This window comes from Pogona vitticeps, chromosome 4 (genome assembly GCF_051106095.1).
Source record: "Pogona vitticeps strain Pit_001003342236 chromosome 4, PviZW2.1, whole genome shotgun sequence".
Classification (NCBI taxonomy): domain Eukaryota; kingdom Metazoa; phylum Chordata; class Lepidosauria; order Squamata; family Agamidae; genus Pogona; species Pogona vitticeps.
The window spans coordinates 238,154,465-238,176,936 of NC_135786.1; the positions used below are offsets into that span (position 1 = coordinate 238,154,465).

Below are 22,472 nucleotides of genomic sequence, written 5' to 3' on the forward strand. Positions count from 1 at the left end.
TATAACGGTATTAAACTAAGATCTATGTGAAAACACATTTAGAACAACAGCGCACCACAATCCATTTATTTATAAAAGTAATTTTAATTGCCCTTGAACCGGATCATTAATATTTCTATATATCTGTTGTGAATCACTCTAGGATTTGGGGCTGGGATGGGCTTTATATAAATACTGTACGTTTTTACAACTGAAAAACGAACAGCAGAACACCGACTGGCTTGCCTGTTTCCCAGTGGCCCAATTTTCTACCCTGGCTCTCCCGAGCCCTCCACCCCCACTGCCCCTGGTCAAAACCTCCCAAACGGGCCATCCATTACCTTTGGCTTTCTTCCTCTTCCCAGCGACGCTGCTGTCGTCATCCTCTTGTGGCTCCTCAGCCCTGGAGGGTTCTTCTTGCAGAACCACCCCCTGGAGACATGTCCGGATGAGGGCTGCAATCCGGGCTGTCTCCTCCCGGCGGGTACAGTAAACAATGATGGAATCCAGGCGTCCAAATCTCTCCCCTCGCAGCAAACTCACAAGGGCCTGCAAGGAGACAGCCCAAAGAACAGCTCACAGCTCATGGGCTCACCCCTGCTTCTTGAAAAATTACATAAATAAAGGAAAGAAAAACCACATCTCTCCTGCAGGATCTTTCCTATGCTCAAACTCAACCTTCATCCTGCAAACAATAGGTGCAAAACTAAGCTATTTTCTCTTACAGCCTCTCTCTGGGCGAGTCCCTCTTAAAGTGCATTGTTGTTGGATGGGAACAAAACGGGTGATAAAATGTAGCTCATCCTTCTGTGCTGAAAACTTAAAATAAAATAAAAACTCTGCAGGGAGGAAAGCAGAATTTCTACTCTCTAGATCAATTGTTCCCAACCTTGGGTAACCTAGGAATTTTTGGGACCGCAACTCCCAGAAGCCTTCACCAGCAGCTGGGAGTTGTAGTCCGAGAATGACAGGTGACCCACCTGTCATTGTAGCTCTTCGAGTGGACCTCTGGGATTCATGACCTGGGTGATCCGCGCACAGAGGCCACGAAGAAGAAGAAGATCTGGGTCACCCAGGGTTGGGAACCACTGATAGACAATACAAATCAGGTCCTTGTCTGCCTCTCTGGCTTAATTGATCCTTCTTTGGTTAATCAAGAGGAGAGGAAGGAGCCAAGAAGGTCCTCCTGCGTAAGACCCATCCTCAGAGAGTAACAGGGAACAAAAACACACTCAAACAAAAAAACACTCAAAACGTTCTCACAATATAATACAATAAAGCATGCATTGCATTTCCTTGCTTAAGTTTAAAATCTGGGTTTGGAAGAAGAGGAAGACTTTTGGCAGCCTTTACAAACCGTTGGGAAGCTCACCCTCTCCAGAGGCCACGTCTATTGGGGGGGAAACGACTCATGAGATGAAGCAGGAGGAAGGCCCTGCTTCTCCTCCTGCCTCTGCTCTTCCAGGGTTGAGGAAAAGGGAGCCCTCGACACAAGCTGTTGCTCACATCTGTTCGTGAGGGCTCCTCCCTCCCAGGGACCAGAACCCTCAGGAAACCATCCAGGAACTTCACGCCCCTGGGGAGAGGGACTGGAATGGACCTGCTCCATCACTTGGGCTGGAACCAGCGTTTGCCATATCCCCTTGAAAACCGGTCTTGTCATTAAAGCCTCTCCTCGCACTCACCGCTTTTTGTCCTTAGCAACCCCAAGAGCCTTAGGTGAGGAGCTTCCGTTGAAGCTAGACCTCCATACTGATGTTGGGAGAAGCAGCTCTCCAGTTCCTCTCCTTACCTGGTCCTTGTCTTTATCGGTAGACACCGAGAGGTGCAGGTTTGAGGGGACGGCAGTAGAGCGCCCGGCAATCCCTTCACCCTCTGGGATCCCCAAGTGATGAGCCACGTCCTGTGCGGTAGAGAGGGTGGCCGTGGCCGTGAGGCCCAAGAAGCAGCGCACACCCAAGCGATCCCGAAGCACCTGTCCAGAAGGTAGATGAGGTCAGGCGAGCAGAGAGGCCAACCGAGGCCCTTGCACCACAGCACGGGCAAAGCAGAAGCCGCTACAGCACTATTTTCCTCTCGGGCACTGTGGCTCCTGCGGGGGCACCAGTGTGCAGAGGTAAAGGTAAAGGTTCCCCTTGACAATTTTTGTCCAGTCGTGTTCGACTCTAGGGGGCGGTGCTCATCCCCGTTTCCAAGCCATAGAGCCAGCGTTTTGTCCGAAGACAATCTTCCGTGGTCACATGGCCAGTGCGACTTAGACACGGAACGCTATTACCTTCCCACCATGGTGGTCCCTATTTATCTACTCGCATTTGCATGCTTTCGAACCGCTAGGTTGGCGGGAGCTGGGACAAGCAACGGGCGCTTACTCCGTCACGTGGATTCGATCTTACGACTGCTTGGTCTTCTGACCCTGCAGCACAGGCTTCTGCGGTTTAGCCCGCAGCGCCACCACGTCCCTACCATCTACCATCTGGACAGTGTGCAGAAGGGAAAGGCAAATTGTCTCGAGGCCCAGGAGAAAGAATAGGGCGGTTACTCAGGCGAGCTCAAACTTTCTTCAGGGAAAAAAGAATAGTGAATCAGCAGAATGCTGAATAATTCCCCGACAGAATGTGCTGTGCTCTCTGACACGCTGAGCAACAGTCCCACTTAAGACATAAGTGTGGAAAAATATTCTCTGCGTTTCTTGATTGGTTTGGCTATCCAAAGATGATGCATCAGAACTGCACAATCACACGCAATCCTTTTAAATGTAACTTGTTTTTGTGCATCCCCATAGAATAACCCAGCACAAAAAAAAAAAACCTCAAGACACCAATCTACATTTGAACCAAAATTAATTTGTGCAGAGAGAGAGAGAGAAGTGCAGTGCAGTGGGTTGCACTCTGCCTAAAACACACAGGTTCTTCTCTGGAAAATTCCTCCTTGGCTTCAAGTGTGCAGGAGTGGCTGTGGGTGATGTGTGGGAAGGAAAAGGAACTCTGCACGTGTTCAGATTCCTGCTTGATCCTTTGATGCTACTGAGTGCTATGCTTCTATGCTGTTTGCAGGACATTCAGCATGGTTCCCCACAGACCTTTCCAGGTGAATGACTATGACCTCCAGGGTCTCTTGAGCAACATGTCCAGCAACAGGCAAATGAGCTTTGCCGCTGGTTTTGCAACTGCAGCGGGAGACCCACATCCATGAGGGACTGGTGCCAAACCATCCCACCCACCCCCTGCAGATGCATAAAAAACCCAGAACACTCTTTTAATAGCAAACACTCTCCATAGCATGGTTTTTGGCTCCATCTTGTGGCACGTTCTGGTACCTCCATGGGTTTTTTATGCACGCACATTCATTGCACAGAGAGAGAGAGACAGAGAGAGAGAGAGTCTGGTGCCCTGGACATCTTGTGGTGGCTGGGATCACTTCTGTTAACCTTTACACCACAGGTGCACACCAGTTTGTTTTCACTGGTCACCTCTTCTCCTTTCCCAGGGATCAGAGCCTGCAAGCACCCTGGGTCGTGTTGTGGTCAGAGTGACAGAGACCAGGACTTCAGGAGACCTGACTTCGAATCCCTGCGGAAACGCCACGGAAACTCACTGGGGAAGGTGGGACGGGTGGAATCCCTCCTCCAGGAATATCTCTTACTTGGAGAGCCTTACCATGGCCACCGAGACGCTCCTTCCAACTTGACGACACACAAAGGAACACAGCCAGCGTCTAAACGTCTGCCCGGGCTTCCACCCCAGAGGCGCCACTTGGTGTTTCCCCCAACACCCAGGCTGCTTCCGTACCTTACAGAGCCGCAGGTAACAAGGGCGGAAGTTGTGGGACCACTCCGACACACAGTGCGCTTCGTCGATACAAGCGAAAGCCACCGGGGGCAGCTGGTCAGCCGGGGGGAGGCAGCTGGACCCTGACAGGCCTCCTCCGACCAACGCCTCTGGGGAGAGCAGGAGCACGTGAACCTTCCCGGCCTTCACCTGAGAACACGCAAACGCTGCGGCTGACAATCAGGCACTTCCGTCTCCATGCCATTTAAACATTCAGCAGCAACCTGGCTGCGGAAGGCGAGCCTCTGATTCTGAAGGAGGCAGAGCCGGTCCCGGGTGCAAGGCACTGCGGACAATAAACATGTCGCCCCCCCCCCCCGTGCTGTTACCTTCTCTTCCCACCTCCCCGGCCACTTCAAGGAACAACAGCTCAGGGACCAGCCTTCACCCTCGTTTCCATTCTACGACTGGAACATTCAGTCCCTGTCTGCACTTAAACTTTGGCCTGTCGTAAGAATTAAGGGACAGTGGTGCCTCGCATAGCGATCGCTTCGTATAGCAATGAAATCGCTTTGCGATGGACTTTTTGCCATCGCAAAAGTGATCACTTTGCGATGTCCCTATGGGGAAATTTCGCTTTGCGATAGGCCAGCTGATCGGCGGTTTCAAAATGGCCACAGGGTAAAAAAAATGGCCGCCCGCTGTGTTTCCTCGCTTAAGAGGCACTGAAAATGGCCGCCCCTATGGAGGATCTTCACTTAAAGGTGAATTTTAAGCCCACCTCACTTGAAGGACAGATCCTGAAGCTGAGGCTCCAGTACTTTGGCCATCTCATGAGAAGAAAAGAGTCCTTGGAAAAAACCTTGATGTTAGGAAGGTGTGATGGCAAGAGGAGAAGGGGACGACCGAGGATGAGATGGCTGGACAGTGTCTGCGAAGCAACCAACATGAACCTGACACAACTCCGGGAGGCAGTAGAAGACAGGAGGGCCTGGCGTGCTCTGGTCCATGGGGTCACGAAGAGTCGGACACGACTAAATGACTAAACAAACAAACAAAAAGCCCATAGGAACGCTTTAAGCACGTTTTAATGCGTTTCTAGGGGCTTTTTATTTTCTCTTAGCGATGTTATCACTTAGCAGAGATTTTTTCTGCACAGATTAACATCGCTAAGCGAGGCACCACTGTACTTTTTCCCCTGAACTCCCAACTCCCAGAATGCCCTAGCCTTGATTGCCAACATGAAATCTGGGATTTGGCTCAGTGGTTCCCAACTCTGGATCCCCAGAGATTCTTGGATGGCCAGATGGACTGAACGAACGAACGAACGAATGAATGAACTCCCAGTCATCCCATTGCTAGCACAGCTAGTGGTGAAGGGTTCTGGGGGTTTGAGTCCAAGAAGCTCTAAGGACCCAAGTTTGGGAACCACCAATTCAGACAGTCAATCCCCTGTAATCCAAGCACACATTACGACAGAGATGCTGCTGTGGGGTCGGCATTCAGAGACTGAGAGAGGAATCAGGAAATCCCTCCATCGCCTCTCACCTCTGCACCAGGAACTCAAGCCACTCTCTCACTCAGCTCCAAGCTGGAGCCTAGAGAGAGCAGAGAAGACAGGACGGCCTTTGTCCCACGGCAGGAAGACGACTTCGGTCTCTCCATCAGCTGGCTCACCTTCTCTAGAGCAGCCACCCTCTGGTTCTTGGACATGTTCGAGTGAAGGCAGACGGCTTTCAGGCATCTAGGAAGGCCAGAGACCTGCAAAAGAAGCACTGAGGGTGTCCTGCTCCAGGGCGAGAGAGGGACACAGCACCCTTCAGAGACAGACATTCCCTCAACCAACCTCAACAGAGGCCAGGGCCTTTGGCCCAGTTGCCCTGGAGGGAGAAGAAGACGTGCAGGTTTTCATCTTATGCCTTCTGCTCGGATCCTCCGTCGGCACCAGGAACTCACTAAAGAGCCCAAGTTCAAGGAGCTCCCTTGAGTCTCTGCACTGCTTTCCCATCGTTATTCGCCAAATTTTGGTCCCTGTCTCCTTCTGAGCTCTGCCTACTCTCTCCACATCTTCAGTTCTCGCTGTCCCATCTCTTGGTCATCTGCAACAGGCACACCATCGTCTTTTGCTCCTCCTCCTCCTCTCTTTGAAAACTGGCTGCTTCTCTCTACAAATCCTTTCATGGTACCAAACAGACGGGCCTTCAGCTGACATGCTCCTCCCATGGCTCTCTCTCTCCATGAAATTTCCTCAGCTTGACTCAGAACAAACATAGAAGCTGCCATTGGGACTCTTCTGTCCTGACAGGTTCGTGTGTGAAGAAATTGGATATTTTGAAAAAGAGGTCCTCTCTCTCAGAGGAATGGAGGAGCTGAGAGCACGGCCACAGAAACCCCAGCCGAGCCCAGAGGACTTCCCTCTTCCCTTGACTGCACACCATCAGCAAAGAAATTGCACCGCCCTTCAGGCCCAGTGGCAAACCTACCTGGTCATCCATCAGGGACACCAAGGGTGAGATCACCAGCGTGATGCATTTGGACCGCTTGCTGTACAGGTAGGCCGGGAGCTGGTAACACAGAGATTTCCCCATTCCAGTGGAGAGAATCACCAGCGTTGAGAGACCTGGAAAAGGGGGGACAAGGAAGGAACAGAAATGGTTAGGAAAGGCAGGGGAAGAACAACAGGGGGGCTACGGGGCTGATCTCACTGGGATGCCAAAAGGCTCCTGGATCTTCCTGTGCGCACAGGGGCAATTCCCCAGCAGGCTTGTTCTGCCGTTACCTGTCCTGACAACAAGGAGGCTTCGGTGGTATGCACAAAACTTTGACGGCTTGACATGTTTATTACTGTCCTCCAAGCAGTTTTGGAAGATGGAACACAGCCACCACCACCCAACGGGGGTCCTCCAGAGGTACAGGAACCCCCCTCCCCCAGGATTCCCAGGCCAGCACAGCCAGCGGGGATGATGACAACAGCTGTCAGCAGCACATTGGGAGAGCACCAACGAGGAGCAAGGGACCTGTTGTAAAGTCCACCCAGCCCGTTTGATTCTTAACACAACCCTCAGAGGCAGTTTAGGTCGAGAGAGTCACGCTGTGTCCCTGTCCAGATTAGAACCCTGGGGCAAGTTTAGGAGAACTCTCTTCCATGCTGCTAGCGCTGCAGCTCAGTTTGGCACCCATGACCCTTCACTTGGAACACACTGGCCTGTGTGCAAGAGGAACACCCCCTCCCCACTTTCAGAAATCCTGTATGTCCGGGAGGCAGCCTGGGCCTGTATGAAGATCTGGAATTAAAGAGCAGAGCCTGGGCTCCCACTGCAGAGAGACAGAAAGCAACTAGAATTTCTCAGAGACTGGGCCCTGCTCTTGTTAAGCGGCCAGAGAGCACCCTCATCAAAGTCTAAGGGCATACATATCTGCTAGCGCATGGAGGGAATGAGCTTTCTCCAGCCCACGGCACGGCAGGATTTCAGATTCTCACTGGTTCAGGAATCCAGCCTTCTTGGCAGCGGCTGCTGCTGCATGGGACAGGGAGCTGTCCACAGAGAGGGTGCTGAAATCAGACCTGAGAACTGACAAGGCCACACAACGGGCAGGCCCCGTAGCACTAGAAAGCTGGAACTCGCCCCAGCTCTTGACTGAAAGGCCAAAGCAGTAAGGCCTCCGGGGTCTCCAGGGGTGGGAAATCGGAGCCAGCCATTCAACCAGGAGGGAACAGGAGAACCTGGAATTACTGTTTCCTTTCCCTCTTGGTTCAGAAAAAGGGACCAGGTGGGCCATAAAGTAATACCCACACATGGCACTGAAGGGGACGTGCAGCTCAGGAAGAAGGTTGGGGGGACGGATGGATTCAGATGACTAGGAAAATGTGCCCTGAAGCATTCTGATCCCTTCCCAAGTGCCACGTGAGAAAGGCCCCTCTCCCTGTTTCTCTCTCCCTCCCCAAACCAGCACTCATTCTCAGTGCTCCCACACTGGTCTCCATCTGCCCTCTCAAAGAGCTGGAAAGCAGCATGAACGGAAGGGCCCGTGTTTCACATCTGGGCAAGAGTTTTTGAGCCCAAATGCGGTTTTTGAAAATACTGTATCCAACCGTCCCGGAGAAGCTCCTACTCTAGAAGGAGATTTTCCTCTCACCTGAAGAGGGAACTTTGCCTCCTGAGTGTTCCTTGTCCTCTAGCCACTAGGTATAACTACCACCCTTGCCTTCAATCCACCTTTGTAATTTAGTACACCAGCTAAAATTAACCTCTTCCTTTAGAAATATAAGCAGACATCCGGTTTCTTATTTCTTCTGTTTCCTGCCTCCCCAGAACCTGAGTGTTTCAGGCAACAGAAAGAAATCAGCAGCCGTCAGGCTTGGAGGAGATACAAAAAATGGGGATCAACCACTGATCTTCTTTCCCCCTCCAAATAGGTGTATTTTAGCATCTGCAGCAACCAGCACTGGTTAATGCCCTCCGTCAGAAATCTCCCTTAGGACAGGGGTCCTGAGCCACAGATCTCTTGGCTATGACGTCCGGCCTCATGTTGGAGCATTTGGTTTCTTCTTCTCCCGTCCCCCTAAATTTTCATTTACCCCTTAGCTAGGCAAAGAGCTCTGAAGAATGCCCAAGCTCTCACACCTTTGGGGGAATATTCTGGTTGCCCCCCCTGAAGATACTCCACATCTGTGAAGGATTGTTTTCCTTTATTTTACTATATTGCTTTTTTTTGGTCTTATGGTTAGCTGCCAGAGTAGACTTTGGTCTAGATGGGCGGAGTATAAATCGAATAAATAAATAAATAAATAAATAAATAATGTCTATCGTTGTTTCCAGCTGGCTGGATATCTCCGTGACTTGGATATCTAGCAGCGGAGCCAGAGGCTGATGGGGCTTGATTCCCCACTGTGCTTCCTCGGAGGAGAGCCAGAGCGTGTAGCCCTGGGAAAGCTGCACAGTCTCAGAGGGCTCCCAGAAGAGAGAAGGATAAACCAGTTCGGAATACCCTGTACCTAGAAAACCCTGGAAAATGTTGCCGTCAGTTGGAACAGACCTGATTGTATCCTGTTGTCATCATCATGATCATCATCATCCCCCCTGTCATGTAAGCCTTTCATTCAGAGGAGCCAGCATTCCACCCTGGTTTCATGTGATCCCATGTTCTCACCTGAGAGGATCCTCATCACAGCTGCTTCTTGTCCTGGGCGGAAGGAGGTGTAGCCCAACTCCTTCAGGGCTTGGAATACTTCAGGAGTGGTCTCTGCGCACACACACGAAAAGGAAACACACACCCCCACTCAGGAAAGGAGAGAATTTAGGGTTACTGGGCATACCTCCCAGGGTCAGCAGCACAATGACACAGATCAAATACTTCTCCCCACATTCCACAGCTTGGAAAAATATTTTTGGGTTACCACTAGCAGCAAAAAAAGAAAAGGACGTTTTCCAAGTTCTCTCTGAAATTGGCGCCCAATGCCACTTTCTTTCATGCTGCTGAAATACCCAATGGCGGGACCGCCTACAATAGACACCCCAACCCTTCTCCAGGCATCTGATACAAGCATTCAGCACGGCCAGTCCTCAAAACCCACATCTCAATGGGGCACATGGCTTTGCCCACATGTCCCGTGGCAGGCTCTTTCTCCCATCCTCCCACATCCCCAATAAGGGGTGGACTTTTCTCTGCACCTTACCTCTCACCTTCCCGTCCTGCCCCAGGCTGTAGAGAGGCTCCATCGGCTCTGGTGGGCAGAAAGGTTCGCATGCAGGCCTCTGCGCATGGAAGTAAACCTCTTCCTCTTGAGGACCTTGCTGATTGTTCTCAATATTTGCTGGGGAAAAAGGAAAAACAAGCTATGAATACCGGGTGGGCAGGGATATTCAGTAGTGGCCATCTTCAGACACCCCGAGATGAGAAACTCTGCAAACGCTGACAAACCAAGGACCAGCAGGGTGCTGGTATGTGCTGCACCCCACCCACCCCTTCCCAAAGACACCAGACTAAGAACCCATAGAAAAAACTCTGGCAGCAGCAACACCAGATGTCTACGCTATGTTTCACCTTTATGGGAGTGACGCTGTAAATTCCCACCAGGAACCCCCAAGACAGCCTTCAGTTATCATTTCATATAGGAAGGCCTGCTTTAAATCAGGGTGGGGAACCTTTCCTTGGCCCAAAGACCACACTCCCATCTGGCCAGTCACTTAGGGGCTGCACATACCTCCGCAATCCCACCTCAAAAAACAAGGGGAAAAAACTATAGAAAAAAATGACGGTGTGGTCCACCAGTGAAAAAATGGTGCCACCGGTCCCAGCTACTGTCCTACTGTAACTGCATCAACTTTAAGCTTATTCCGCCTTATTTAGAGGCCAGCAACTGCTTGCGTTGTTTATACGTATGGAAAATTGCATCTTCTTGATGTAAATCGATTCAAAAAGCCTTCACTTCGATTAAGTACTTCCTGGATTCCTTCTAGTTTAAGGAGAAGCTAGGAAGTCAGAAACTAGGAAGCCTAATCCACATAAAAACATCCTTACCAGCGAAAAGTAAACATAATGACAAAATTCTGCATAAAAATAAAGGATGTAAACAATAGTTAACTACTTAACAACATTAACCCTCATGGTATATATTTAAAATCAAGGGAAACACAATGGAAGAGCAGGTTGGAGCCATCCTGCCCTTCTTTTAGTGATGCATTCCACCATGTATTTTGGAGGATATTATTTAAAAATCAGAGGCTTGGGGATCTCTTAGGGAGGTCAATAAAACTGGCTGGGAAGGGGTCTCATGATGCCTACCCTTGTTTCAGGGCTAAGCTTTATCTGTTCATGTTAAATCATTACATGGTCCATGTCCTCACCGGCAGAAAATGATTAAACATGGAGTTACAAAAGAGAAAAGACAGCCAGAAATGGTAGCCAGAACTCAGCCTGAGTTCTTGTTCAGCTGCATGCTGACCCTGTGAAGGAACTGGGCCACAGAAACCCTTTCCTGGTTGGAGTGAGCACAGCTTCGAACGTGAAGGGGCTCCAACGCCAGGCTCTCTGACCTGAAATCTTGCTGTAGGTTGTGTTTGTCATCTGAGCCACTTCCTCCAGAGTTAGCAAGGGCACTTCCTCTTCAACCTCACAGCTGTCCTCTTCCACTCGAGGGTTGCCGGCAGGGAGCTGCTCTGATACTGGAGAAAGAGAAGGAACGTTGCTTCAGATGTAATGAAAAGCCATTAAAAAGGGAGTTTCTCCTATGGGAGTGGCACATCGTATACTCAGCTTGCAAAAAAATATGGCGCTGGGATATTCTATAGACTTTTTCCCCCTCTAAAGGAAAGATACTGAGGGTTTCTAGGTCTTTTCCCCCTCATAAAATAGCTTATCAGAAAACTGTATGCAAACTCTTCATGCTGTTTTTCTTGCCCTTTCTTTTTAGGGTTGTCATGCTTAGCCATGCAGAACTCATGCCAATTGTTCTTCCTTTTGTCCCGTTTCGATGCAACATCATTAAGGCCTGGATTCTGCCCCACGGCCTCGGAGTCTTATCGCAACATGGAGCGGCTTACCTTTTCCCTTGCACTGCGAAGCCCAGTGACCGAGTCCCCCACATCGGAAGCAAGAGTCTGAGCCCCGGTCCAAGAACCTGCTGCCGCCTCCACCACCACCACCAAAGTGCTCTCCCTTCTTTCGCCATTTCTGTTTCCACACCTGGGGAGACATCAAGAAGACGATGATCTGGCATGGCTTCAGAGAAGCAGAAACACAAGCCTGGTTGTCTCCACCTCTGGACAGTCCCCAGGACAGCCAGTTCTTGAGGGCTTAAAGACCTCAGGCATATCGTGAGAAGGCAAGCCCCCAAGCGAAGAGACAACAACAGCTGGAAAAACAGAAGGCAACAGGAAAAGAGGGAGACGGAACGTGGCACGGCTTGTCTTCATCAGGGAAGACAATCCGCTTTGAGTAGGCAGGATCTAAGCAGATCAATTGAAGAAGTCCCTTGCCACAGGTCAGACTCCACTTGACCAATATTCCCAATATTGTTTTCTCCACTAGGGAGTGAAGTTCTCATCCAAGAGTACGAGCAGCGGCTAAGGGCCCTAACCTCCATGAGAACAGTCTCGTGTCCACTTGTTCTGATTCCACACCATCCCACATTTTTGCTAACCATGTCCTTCGTGTCAACAACAACAGCAAGAGGGACTGCTAGTTAGCGGTCAACTCACTTGTTTTCGAAGCTGTTTTCCTCTCAATGCAAACCCTTTCACGTGGGTTTTCCTCTTGAGATTCAAGCGGACAAAGTTCCCATCCTTCTTGGGTGGCGCCCTGGAAAGAGACAGGCCCTCGGTATTATAATAATGGTTTGTTTGATGTTTATAACAGCCATCTGGCTACCCAGGACACTCTAGGCGGTTTACAAATAGAATCATAAAAAACAATAACAAAAGATAATCAGTAACGAATTAAAACAAAATGCGAGAAAAATAAAGTTCTAAAGATAAAGGGTCCTTCAAATGAAGGACGGGTGGAAGAGGGGTAGATTCAAGCAACATAGATGAGAGCAAGACTCTCATGCCATGACAGCTTGCACACAGAAACATAGTAGTGTAAGGTACCAGATGGAACGACTCTTTCGCCACAGAGCAAGGTCTTAAGGGCCGATCAGAGCAGGACACGTTGTTTGCTATGGACTGGGAAAGCCCCCTTTTCCTCATAGAACTCTCTGTGAATCTCGTCTGACAGAGGACAGAATATTAAACAGTGATAAGAGTGAGATGTGTGTGTGTGTGTGTTTTCCAGGAGATCCGCTTCCCTTCCCGGACATACCTGCCGGCTGAGCCCACGGGCCTTCCCCTCGGCTTGGGACACTCTCCACCAACTACTTCTCCAAGTAGATTTTCAGAAGGAAGGGAAAGAACCGCTCCGCTTTCCTCTGGCATCTTAAACTCCTCTTCAGTGAGTCCAGCCTTCTGACTGACGGCACGTGGCTTTTTCGCCTGCCTGTCTCCTATGAGTTCTTTCTTTCTCTTGCGCTTTATACCAGGGGTGCTTCCTTTGGAACTGTCCACATCTTGATCCTCCTGAGCTTCAGCCTTGGGTGCCCTCCTTTGGCAAGAGGCTTTCCTTTTCTTGGCAGGAGGACTACACGGCTCCTTCTCTGCTTCACAGGAGGCGCCTCTCGTCAGCCTCGTTGCCGTTCCTTCCAGAAGACGCCTCTCCCTTGGCGGAGCAGCATCCTTTGTGCAAATCTGCCCTTCAGAAGTACGGTCGATGCAGGAAAGCTCAGCTTTGGTTCTCGAGAGTGCTGAAGTGGCCTCTTCCTCATGCGAGGTCTTCATTGTGGTCTGGCCCTCCTGCCCACAGGGCCAACGGTTGCCTCCAACACTTGGGCCCGGGGGATGCCCTGCCAGCCTGACTCCTTGACGGGCCCCTCCGGGAGAATCAAAATGCCTCTCTCCGGTGCAAGGGAAAGGGCCTAGTTCTTCCACAGAAGTGACTTCCGGAGATCCTTGGGGCTTGTCTGAACTATCCGGAGGGGCACAAGAGCCGCCTCCTATCAGTCCCTGCCCAGGCTTTGAGTTGGACTGTTGGCACCGGTCAAGCCAGTTGGGATCCAGGCTACTCAGTCGTTGGCTCACCGACTGCTTCAGGCACTGAAACCTGCCAGGTGAAGAAAGCTTTGGCTTTAGATCAGGAGACAGAAGCCTCGAAGGAGTCGGCCCTGGGAGAAAAGAGGGGAGGAGGGCTGCTATTTCCTTGGGATCAGGTCCAGACAGTTGCTCTGTACTGTCTTTTAACAAAGAAGCCTCTGGTGGTTTGGAAGATGCCGTCTTTGTGGCCTCTTGAGGGCCCTTCTGCGCTAGTGCGACGGACTTGCTCCTGGGAATAAGGGATTTTGGTGAAGCTACAGGACGCTCCTGAGGTCAAAACAAAATAATCAAAATCATTATCCAAATTCTTTCCTTCTTATTTTGTACTGAAAGTATCCCTATACATAGGAAACGCTTGAAGGCAGTTAGAATAGCTAACTCTCCTCTTATAAGCTAGGGTTGTTTTCCTAAATAGTTGGTCCCTGCACAGCAGACATTGGGTCTGAAAGCTTATATTTGTAAAACACGGGGTGGTAACAAACTAGGCTGTGCTTAGGGAGACATGGCAGTCTAGCTAAGCAGGAGCATTTATGCTCCACAGAGGTGGTCCTACTTGATGGTTTGGAACCAAACCTATGTGAGAACACCTCCTGGTTGGCTGTCACAGAAAAAGTGCATGTAAGGTAAGATATCTCTGTATCCCAAGTTTTAAAGAAGATCAGGAGGGTTGGGAAAGGGTAAATGTTGATTTGACTTATGCTGAAAGCTGGAGAGATTGCTGAAGAGCTCTTCATGCATGTTAGTCAACCCATAATTTATTTCACCCACTTTTTAATAGATGAGTATTGATGTACAGTTCTAAATTATTTGTGTCAAGTGCACTAGTAGGCACTGCGGATTTACCAACACAAGCATGAAAGGACTTCATGGGGTTAAGGATTTCTGGATCTTCAGTCTTTAGAAGCTGCATATCTTCTGCCCACAAACTGCGTCCAAAGGTACCACCAGTCACCCATAGCACAAACCTTAACAGCTGCTCCCAAGTTGCACTTCAGTTTCATCCCAAAATACTGTGCAGAAGCCTGCAGTGTGTTCCGATCTTTTGGGGTCAGTTTAGGAATCCTCTGGCTTCGATTCAGGTGTGTTCCCCAACAATCAGATTCAGAGACCTGAGGGATAAAGGCCGTGTAAATAACAGTTTAATTATTATACTCAGTTGTCAGGGAACTTGAAGAACTGCGGATAGAAATCATAGATATTATCAAGGAAGAATGCAAAAGAGGTAGACCTGTAGGCAAAAGAAAATAAAGGCCTAGAAGGACAACTGACAAAATTCTTGAAACTGCTAGCCATAAGTAAGACATTAAAAGATGACAGAAATGACAGAAATCTGAATGCAATGTTTGAGTTACTATCACATAGAGACACAGAGAGCTATTATGATAATCTGGTACAAAACCTAGAAGAGAATAGAAAAATAAGAAAAGCACAAAACCCTTTTCATAGGATCTAAGAAATCAAAGGGAAATCTAATCTAAGATAGGGGCACTGAAAGAAAAACTGTGGAATATATTATCTGATTAAGATAAAGTGAAGAAAACATGGAAATAATATATGAAGGAACTACACAAGAAAGGTGCAAGGACAACAGATTACTTCAAAGAGTATTTTTTTAAATGAAGAATCTGTTGGGAAGGGGGCATTATAGCCTAATATGACTGTCTGTTGCCACTAATGTGATTCGAAAGTTCTTTTCCTGCCTCGCGCATGGGAGGTAGGTCCCGCTCCCTTCCTGTTCGTTTTTGCTTCCATTGTTTTGCTGACAGGCCTCTCTTTTTCCTCTGACCATCTTCTAAGCACCAAGCAAGTAAGATCTCCTGCATGCTGCAGACTCCATTCCTCAGACTCCATTCCTCACCCCCCTTTTTTCCCCTTCTGACTGTAGCGACATATAGTAACTATAAGTAAAGATACCTTTTTTCTACTTTAAATGCCTTTAGTGATTCTGTCATACAAAGTGCTAGTTTGTGTGCAAAACCAGGAACTGCGTGGATGAGACTAGGCTCATCTCTCTACATTTTTGTGTTGTTGGTTTCTACCTTATTCACTACTAAATAAAAAGCATAATCAAATTCCTAGAAATCCTTTTTAAACCTAATTTCCCAGATGGAAACTGTATCTGTAGAAAGTAAAAGTTGCCTTTTAAAAATGGAAATAAATAAATCACCACAACTGGTAGTCGTAGTCATCCATGTAGTGCTGTAATTCAGTGGTTCTTAACCTTGGGTTACTCAGGAGTTTTGGACTGCAACTCCCAGAAGCCTTCACCACCAACTGTGCTGGCTGGGGTTTCTGGGAGTTGCAGTTCAAAAACATCCGAGTAACAAAGGTTAAGAACCACTGCTGTAATTGAATAGAGAAAGGCTGCTAACATGTTACGAGGGATTCAGGATAGAAGAAACAAAGAACATTTCAAAAGGAGTATGGTTTGACTTGAGATGAAAAACAATGGATGAAATGTTTTCCCTGCAGGATCACAAAGCAGAAGCCATGTGCAAAACACAAAGGTCCCTTTTTTCACCTGTTCTGCTCCACTGTGTTCCTGAGTTGCTCGCTTGCAAACTTCTTCTGAATCAGTGAGGCTTTCATGATGCCCTTTGGTTTCCTTTAGTGGCTTGTATTCTTTGTATAGTTCTGTGAAAAACAAAAATTAATTAAATTAAAAGTTAACAATGGCCTTTTAGCTCAGTAAGAATCACTTGGCCACAAATCCGGGATCTCTTCTAAGGCAGTTGTTATACTCAATTACAAGAAGTCTTGCGGCATCTTAAAGTCGAACATGCCCTAATTGCCACAACCTTTCACTCTTTCAGATGCCTACTTCTTTTGCTCAATAAAACTCTTTCCTGGTAAAGGCCCTACAAGACTCCTTGTTTTTGCTGTGAAAGAATAACATGGCTACCTCCAGCAAGCGTAAGGTCAAATTGGTTGCAATAGATCACTACTTAAGATATTTAAGCACCTTATCAATGCTCCGCCAAAGGACTACTCAGACAATTGTAATTAAAACAGCCGAATAGTTTTATAAGAACATTTGTAAATATGTGGCTATCCTTGTCTGTTGCAGCAAAAATGATGAGAGAGATGGGTATGAACCATGCTTTGGTGCGGCTCGGCAAATTGGGCCCGCAGGTGTTGTGCAAGTCCCCAATATTCCCCACCCCACCTCCTATGGGGGCTCACTCAAGAGACAGTGCCCTGGTCTTCCCTGCCCGCCTCCTCCTCTGAGCAGGTAACCCCAGGAGGAGACAGGATGGGAAGTCCAGGGCACCCATGTGACCCCTTTGGGCCAGATCTACCAAACCACACCAACATGCGGTTCGTGACCATCTCTAGGCTGGCATCCAAAGAATAACAAGTAGAGTGGTTGTTGTGGGTTTTCTGGGCTCTTTGGGTGTGTTCTGAAGATTGTTCTTCCAAACGTTTCGCCAGTCTCTGTGGCCGGCATCTTCAGAGGACAGCACTCTGTGCTCTGGTGCTGTCCTCTGAAGTTGCCATATGCTTTCATAGAGAACAACCCACCTTATAAGTGGCAATGATGAAACTTCTACAGAACAGAGAAGTTATTTTTGCCTACATCTGGGTCAGACCCAAACTCAGTGATATCTGAGGAGGGCCCTCACCACTCTCGTCCACGCACTTGTAATCTCGAGATTAGACCACTGTAATGCGCTCTACGTGGGGCTACCTTTGAGATTGATGCGGAAGCTCCAAATGGTGCAGAATGCAGCAGCCAGACTCCTTAATGGGGTGAGAAAATACCAGCATATCTTTCCCACTCTGGCTGCCTTGCATTGGCTGCTCATTCATTTCTGCATTGACTTCAAAGTGTTAATGATGACGTATAAAGCCCTAAATGGTTTGGGACCTCAATACCTGGCAGATCACCTTCTCCCACCCAGGTCTACCCGAATCACTTGACAAAGCAAGCAGGTACGGCTGAGGGGCCTAACGCCGAGAGAGGTCCAGAAAGAAAAAACAAGAAACCGGGCCTTCTCAGCAGTGGCCCCTCGACTATGGAACAGTCTTCCAACAGAGATCCGCCTGGCACCCTCGCTGGGTGTTTTTAAGAGCCATCAATTCTTGAATTCTATCTCCTTGTTTTTGATCATTCCCCATCTTGAATACACTACTGTATATTATTGATTCAATTGTTTAATGTTCATGATGTTTTTATGATGTTTTATGGTACTTATGTATTTGTAAGCCGCCCCGAGTAGATGCTATCTGGGGGGGGGGGGGGGCAGGATAAAAATCTAATTAATTAATTTTGTATATATTTTGTAATCCTAATCAACTTAAGCCATATAAATTAATTAATTAATTAATTAGGGTTAATTAATTAATAAGGCTTAAGTTAATTATGATTAACTTTATGTTCCATTATTTTCAACAAATGTACTCTACATTGGAATGTCTTAATAACAATCACTTTTCTAATAATGAAAAATTAAGTAAGAAAGCCACGTTTGTTCCTTGTTTTTGCTTTGTTATTATCAGGAATGTAAAGATGGTTACAGCAATGAAGAGTTGAACACAGAGGCTTGGATTCTGACTTAATCAACTAGAAAACAGATCTACTAAAACGTGTGGGAAAACACATAATGATGCAACCAAGCCAATTCAATTTGACTGCAGAATGGCAACAAGAACAAGATTTCACGTAGAGCTCCACCATCCCCCGTCTCCTGTTTTTACCATACCAGGGAACTGAAAAATACAGGGAGGGATTCTGAGCAGCAACCTCTCAGCAAAACAGGCAGGCCCGTTTAGATTGCCAAAGCATTAGATGTCTGTCCTGCAGATTAGACTAAATCTAGCATCTAGAGATGAACATGAACCAGTGGTTTGCGCTGGTTTGTTTTTCGACCAAAGAGTTGTTCAGGATTTTTCCCAGCTTGCCTCTTCTGGTGGACACCCACCGGAGGAAGCGGGGCAGGGAAGATGGGGCACTACCTCTGAGCGGGTACTCATTGGAGGACGCAGGGCTGAGAAGCGCTGTACACGTGTTCTGCCCAAAACACAAACAAGCACAAACTGCTGAGCCAGCGGTTCATGTCTATCTCTGCTGACGTCCCCTTGGAGCACAGAAAAGTAACATGCTGGAGAGAAAATTCATACTCACTCTTGATGTCTTCAGGAGCCTCCAAAATGTCAGCCTAGAAGACAATTACAAACTTGTCAAAAATAGATTTAGAATTTTTCATGGCTGTAATGCTGCTATGGGTCACTGCCCACGAAAGCAATCAAATCCAGGGTATTTCAAAGTACCTTGCTTGCTCTCCTCTGGTTCTTCTGAAAAAATGAAGCCTCCCACTGTTTTAATAACAGTTTAACTTTGTTGTATCTATCCATGATGACCTCAGGGAAGTTTCTGAAAGCGATACAGTACAATATAAAACACAAAAGAAGCACACATTTCAGGATACAGTAATTTGTTTCATTTCCCTCCCATTTGTTCAGAAACAACAAAAACTGTTCAAAAGATCAGGCAGCAAATAGCAGGCAGGGATAAACAGTCTAGTATAAACAGCACTAAGACTCCATCTACATGTTGGCATGGGTTCAACATTTGGCTCCTGAAAAGGCAATTCAGCACCCTGAAAACGTGGCTTCCAAATTTATTATCTTCCATTCAAAGCTACCAAAGCAGAGCTACAACGAGCTTCTCTTTCTGTCTGAAGAGGCCATTTGCCTGTTATTTCTTTATTCCAGTTGAGATCATACACACACTTAATTTGGTCTGATCTTTGTGTTTTACATATAGTTCTACATAATGTCATATACAATTTCCGCCCAACTACTGTTTTCCCTGTTATGAATTTATATTGTCTATTACAATCTTTTTGAAAATAAGATCTCTGCCTCACGGAAGTTACCGCCTTTCTTTGCTGTTTTTTCAAGTGCCACGGTTGTATCATGGGAGAAATGCACTCTAAAATAAGATGGAGCGGGCTGGAAGAGAGGAGGTCAGGCTGAAAAGGAAGGGAAGGAAATAAGCAGGTGTAGAAGGCTTCTGTTTTGATTAAGGAAACAAAGAAGGGAGGTGGCCTGCAGCCCTCTGATATGTACAGAGACTGCCTTGGTCGGCCTGTACGATGACCTTTGCCGGGAGAGAGACAGGGGGAGTGTGGCCCTGTTGATACTCCTGGACCTCTCAGCGGCTTTCGACACCATCGACCATGGTGTCCTTCTGGATAGGCTGGCTGGGTTAGGAGTTGGGGGCACTATTTTACGGTGGTTCCGCTCCTTCCTAGCTGACCGTGTCCAGAGGGTGGTGCTGGGGGACAGTTGCTCTGCCCCATGGCATTTATGTCATGGGGTTCCTCAGGGCTCGATACTGTCCCCCATGCTGTTTAACATCTACATGAAACCGCTGGGAGAGGTCATCAGGAGGTTTGGGCTGAGGAGTCAGCAATATGCTGACGACACTCAGCTCTACCTCTCGTTTTCCACCAATCCAGGTGAGGCAGTTTCTGTGCTGAACTCGTGTCTGGACCTGATAATGGACTGGATGAGGGTTAATAAATTGAAACTCAATCCAGACAAGACGGAAGTGCTGTTAGTGGGTGCTTCGCCGGACATGTTGGAGGGCCATTTCCCTGCCCTGAATGGGGTTTCACTCCCCCTAAGGGACAGGGTCCGCAGCCTGGGGGTGCTCCTGGACCCCAGTCTAACTTTGGAAGCCCAGGTGGACTCGGTGGCCAGAGGCGCCTTCCTTCAGCTGCGGAAATTATACCAGCTGCGGCCCTACCTGGACGAGCGGAGTCTCATGACAGTTACACACACACTGGTAACATCTCGTATAGATTATTGCAATGCGCTCTACGTGGGGCTGCCTTTGAAGACGGTCCGGCGACTGCAACTGGTCCAGAATCGAGCTGCACGGCTGGTGAGTGGTGCAGCCGCCAGGGAACATATCAAGCCGATTCTGTTCAATTTACATTGGTTACCAGTTGCTGCCCGAGCCCAATTCAAAGTGCTTGTTTTGACATATAAAGCCCTAAATGGCTTGGGCCCTGGATACTTGAAGGACCGCCTCCTTCCATATGAGCCTACCCGGCAATTAAGATCTAGCCAGGGGGCCCTTTTGAAAGAGCCATCCCTCAAGGAGGTAAGAGGGATGGCTTGTAGACAAAGGGCCTTCTCGGCAGCTGCCCCCAGACTATGGAACGCCCTCCCAACTGAAATTCGTCTGGTGCCGACGTTGATGACATTTCGGCGCCAGGTCAAAACCTTCCTGTTCCAGAAGGCTTTTAACTGAAATAACAACTGTGGGTCCTGATGATGGCAATTTTAATTGTATTTTAATTGTATTTTAATCATTTTATTGTATTGAATTTTAATTATTGTAAGCCGCCCAGAGACCTCTGGGTAGAGTAGGCGGCATATAAATTAAATAAATAAATAAATAAATGTATAGGAAATGCTTCTCAGTGAAATCCTGAAAGAACTGGAGTGGACAACTGGCAGCGATCACGCAGGTGTGGGATTTCACCTTCTAATCACAAAAGGGAACCACTTATTGATTGATTGATTTTTAAACATTTACACCCTGCCTTTCCGCTTTAGAAGGCTCAAGCCCGCTATGAAAACAAAGAATATTAAAAGCTAAAAAAAACTATTACCATATTTAAAAAGAATTAAACTGAGATCAAATTTCATAAAGAAAGACAGAATGGAACCATTCTTAAAATTTAGTTATTCACTTTATATACTGCCCTGGGCGGCGCACAGGGTAAAACATGAACCACCCAACACCCCCTCCCGAGCACTACTTCCACAACACCATGACCAATAGATACAGTGAAACCACCCACTGGAATGGGATGAAAATCCAAAGAGCACCTAACTTCCCCTTTTTTAAAAAAAGGCAGCATTTGGAGATACAGTACGTCGTCTTTGGTCATGGCCAAACTATCAGGAGGGATGGCCAGTGCCTCTCGATGTTGCACAAAATGGGGGCTAGGATAGGAGAAAAGGCTGCTTTTCTCTTGGCCCCATTGTTTTGATCCTCCCCACCTTTCCCAGGCGGGACTAGGAGAAGCACACGGCCCAGAGATGGCGGCTTCACCTTCGGCATCCAGGCCTTTAAAAAAAAAAACAGCTTTGAGGTCTCTCTCGAGGTCACAACCAGCACCTAGAAAAAAAGGAGCGTTGGAAGGGAGAGGGAGGCCACGAAGGCCCCCACCCCACCCCTAAGACGCGGGATCTGACTTGCTGGTCCCAGAAGTGGGTTTGAGCAGACATTCCCACACGGCTTCCAAGGGCAGCCCTAGGTAGGGAGCACAGCAGTAGTCTTTTTTTTAAAAAAAAAGCTTTCCCAAAGGCTGCGCCACAGCTGTCAGGCCTTTTCGCTGCTATGGCGGCCAGAGGCGCCACCGGGCCAATGGCTGGGGTGGGTGGGAAAAGAGATGAATTCCTCAAGGGAGGGAATGAATGAATGAAAAAAAACACAAGGTAGTTTTTAGGAAACCCCAGCCCTCCCTGAGGAGGAAGAGGGTCTTTGGCCTGGCTGGGGAAGGCCAGGCCCAAGATGGGGATCCAGTGGCAGGGAGTTCCGCCGGAAGGGGCCCAGGAAGGTTTGATACCAGGGGGTCCAAGGCGAGTCTGGCTCTGGGGGACGGGCGTGGATTCAAGCAGGAGAGGCTGGGAAAGGGTCTTCTCGGGCGAAGAGGCTTGGGACCGTTGTGTGTGTGTTTTCCCCCCCCCTCTCCTCCTTCGGGAACGAAAAAGGGGCTCAGGCACCCAAGCATTTACACACACACACACACACACACACACACACACACACAACCTCCCTCCCTCCCTCCCACCCACCCACCCACCTCCCTCCCTCCACCTCCACCTCCACCTGCCAAGGCGTCCGCCCGCCCGAGTCCCCCCTCAGTTACCTCAGCCTGAGTCCGACGGCGGAAAATTCTCCTCTCCCGCGCTCCCGACGCTTTGGCCAATCGGCGAGCCTCTGGCTCGGGGAGGGGGAGGGGGAGGCGGGCAGGGGTGGGCCAATCCGCCGCCGGCTCCCGGTGGGCGGGGCCTCTCTCTTCAGAAACTCAGAAGAGGCGGAGGAAGCGGCCGCCCGGCCACGTCGGCGCGTGCG

General features: G+C 48.6%; 1 protein-coding gene across 2 annotated transcripts in view; it reads right to left on the reverse strand.

Moving 5' to 3' along the window:
• RECQL4 (RecQ like helicase 4) overlaps positions 1-22,444 on the reverse strand; it is a 33,118-nt gene extending 10,674 nt beyond the window's left edge. Inside the window, exons 1-16 of one of the 2 annotated variants that reach the window (XM_072999437.2) lie at positions 22,267-22,444; positions 18,644-18,746; positions 18,498-18,531; positions 15,894-16,006; positions 14,338-14,481; positions 12,549-13,639; positions 11,948-12,047; positions 11,291-11,432; positions 10,784-10,912; positions 9,424-9,561; positions 8,898-8,990; positions 6,230-6,366; positions 5,424-5,507; positions 3,768-3,956; positions 1,772-1,954; positions 321-528 (exon numbers count right to left, since the gene is read on the reverse strand). In XM_072999437.2, coding sequence (XP_072855538.2) covers positions 321-528; positions 1,772-1,954; positions 3,768-3,956; positions 5,424-5,507; positions 6,230-6,366; positions 8,898-8,990; positions 9,424-9,561; positions 10,784-10,912; positions 11,291-11,432; positions 11,948-12,047; positions 12,549-13,639; positions 14,338-14,481; positions 15,894-16,006; positions 18,498-18,531; positions 18,644-18,727 — 2,869 coding nt within the window. In that variant the 5' untranslated portion in view covers positions 18,728-18,746; positions 22,267-22,444. Of the gene's footprint in view, positions 1-320; positions 529-1,771; positions 1,955-3,767; positions 3,957-5,423; positions 5,508-6,229; positions 6,367-8,897; positions 8,991-9,423; positions 9,562-10,783; positions 10,913-11,290; positions 11,433-11,947; positions 12,048-12,548; positions 13,640-14,337; positions 14,482-15,893; positions 16,007-18,497; positions 18,532-18,643; positions 18,747-22,214; positions 22,236-22,266 lie in introns of those variants that run through there. The other variant, XM_078392039.1, reaches the window with a different exon arrangement.
• Between the last annotated feature and the right edge of the window lie 28 nt (positions 22,445-22,472).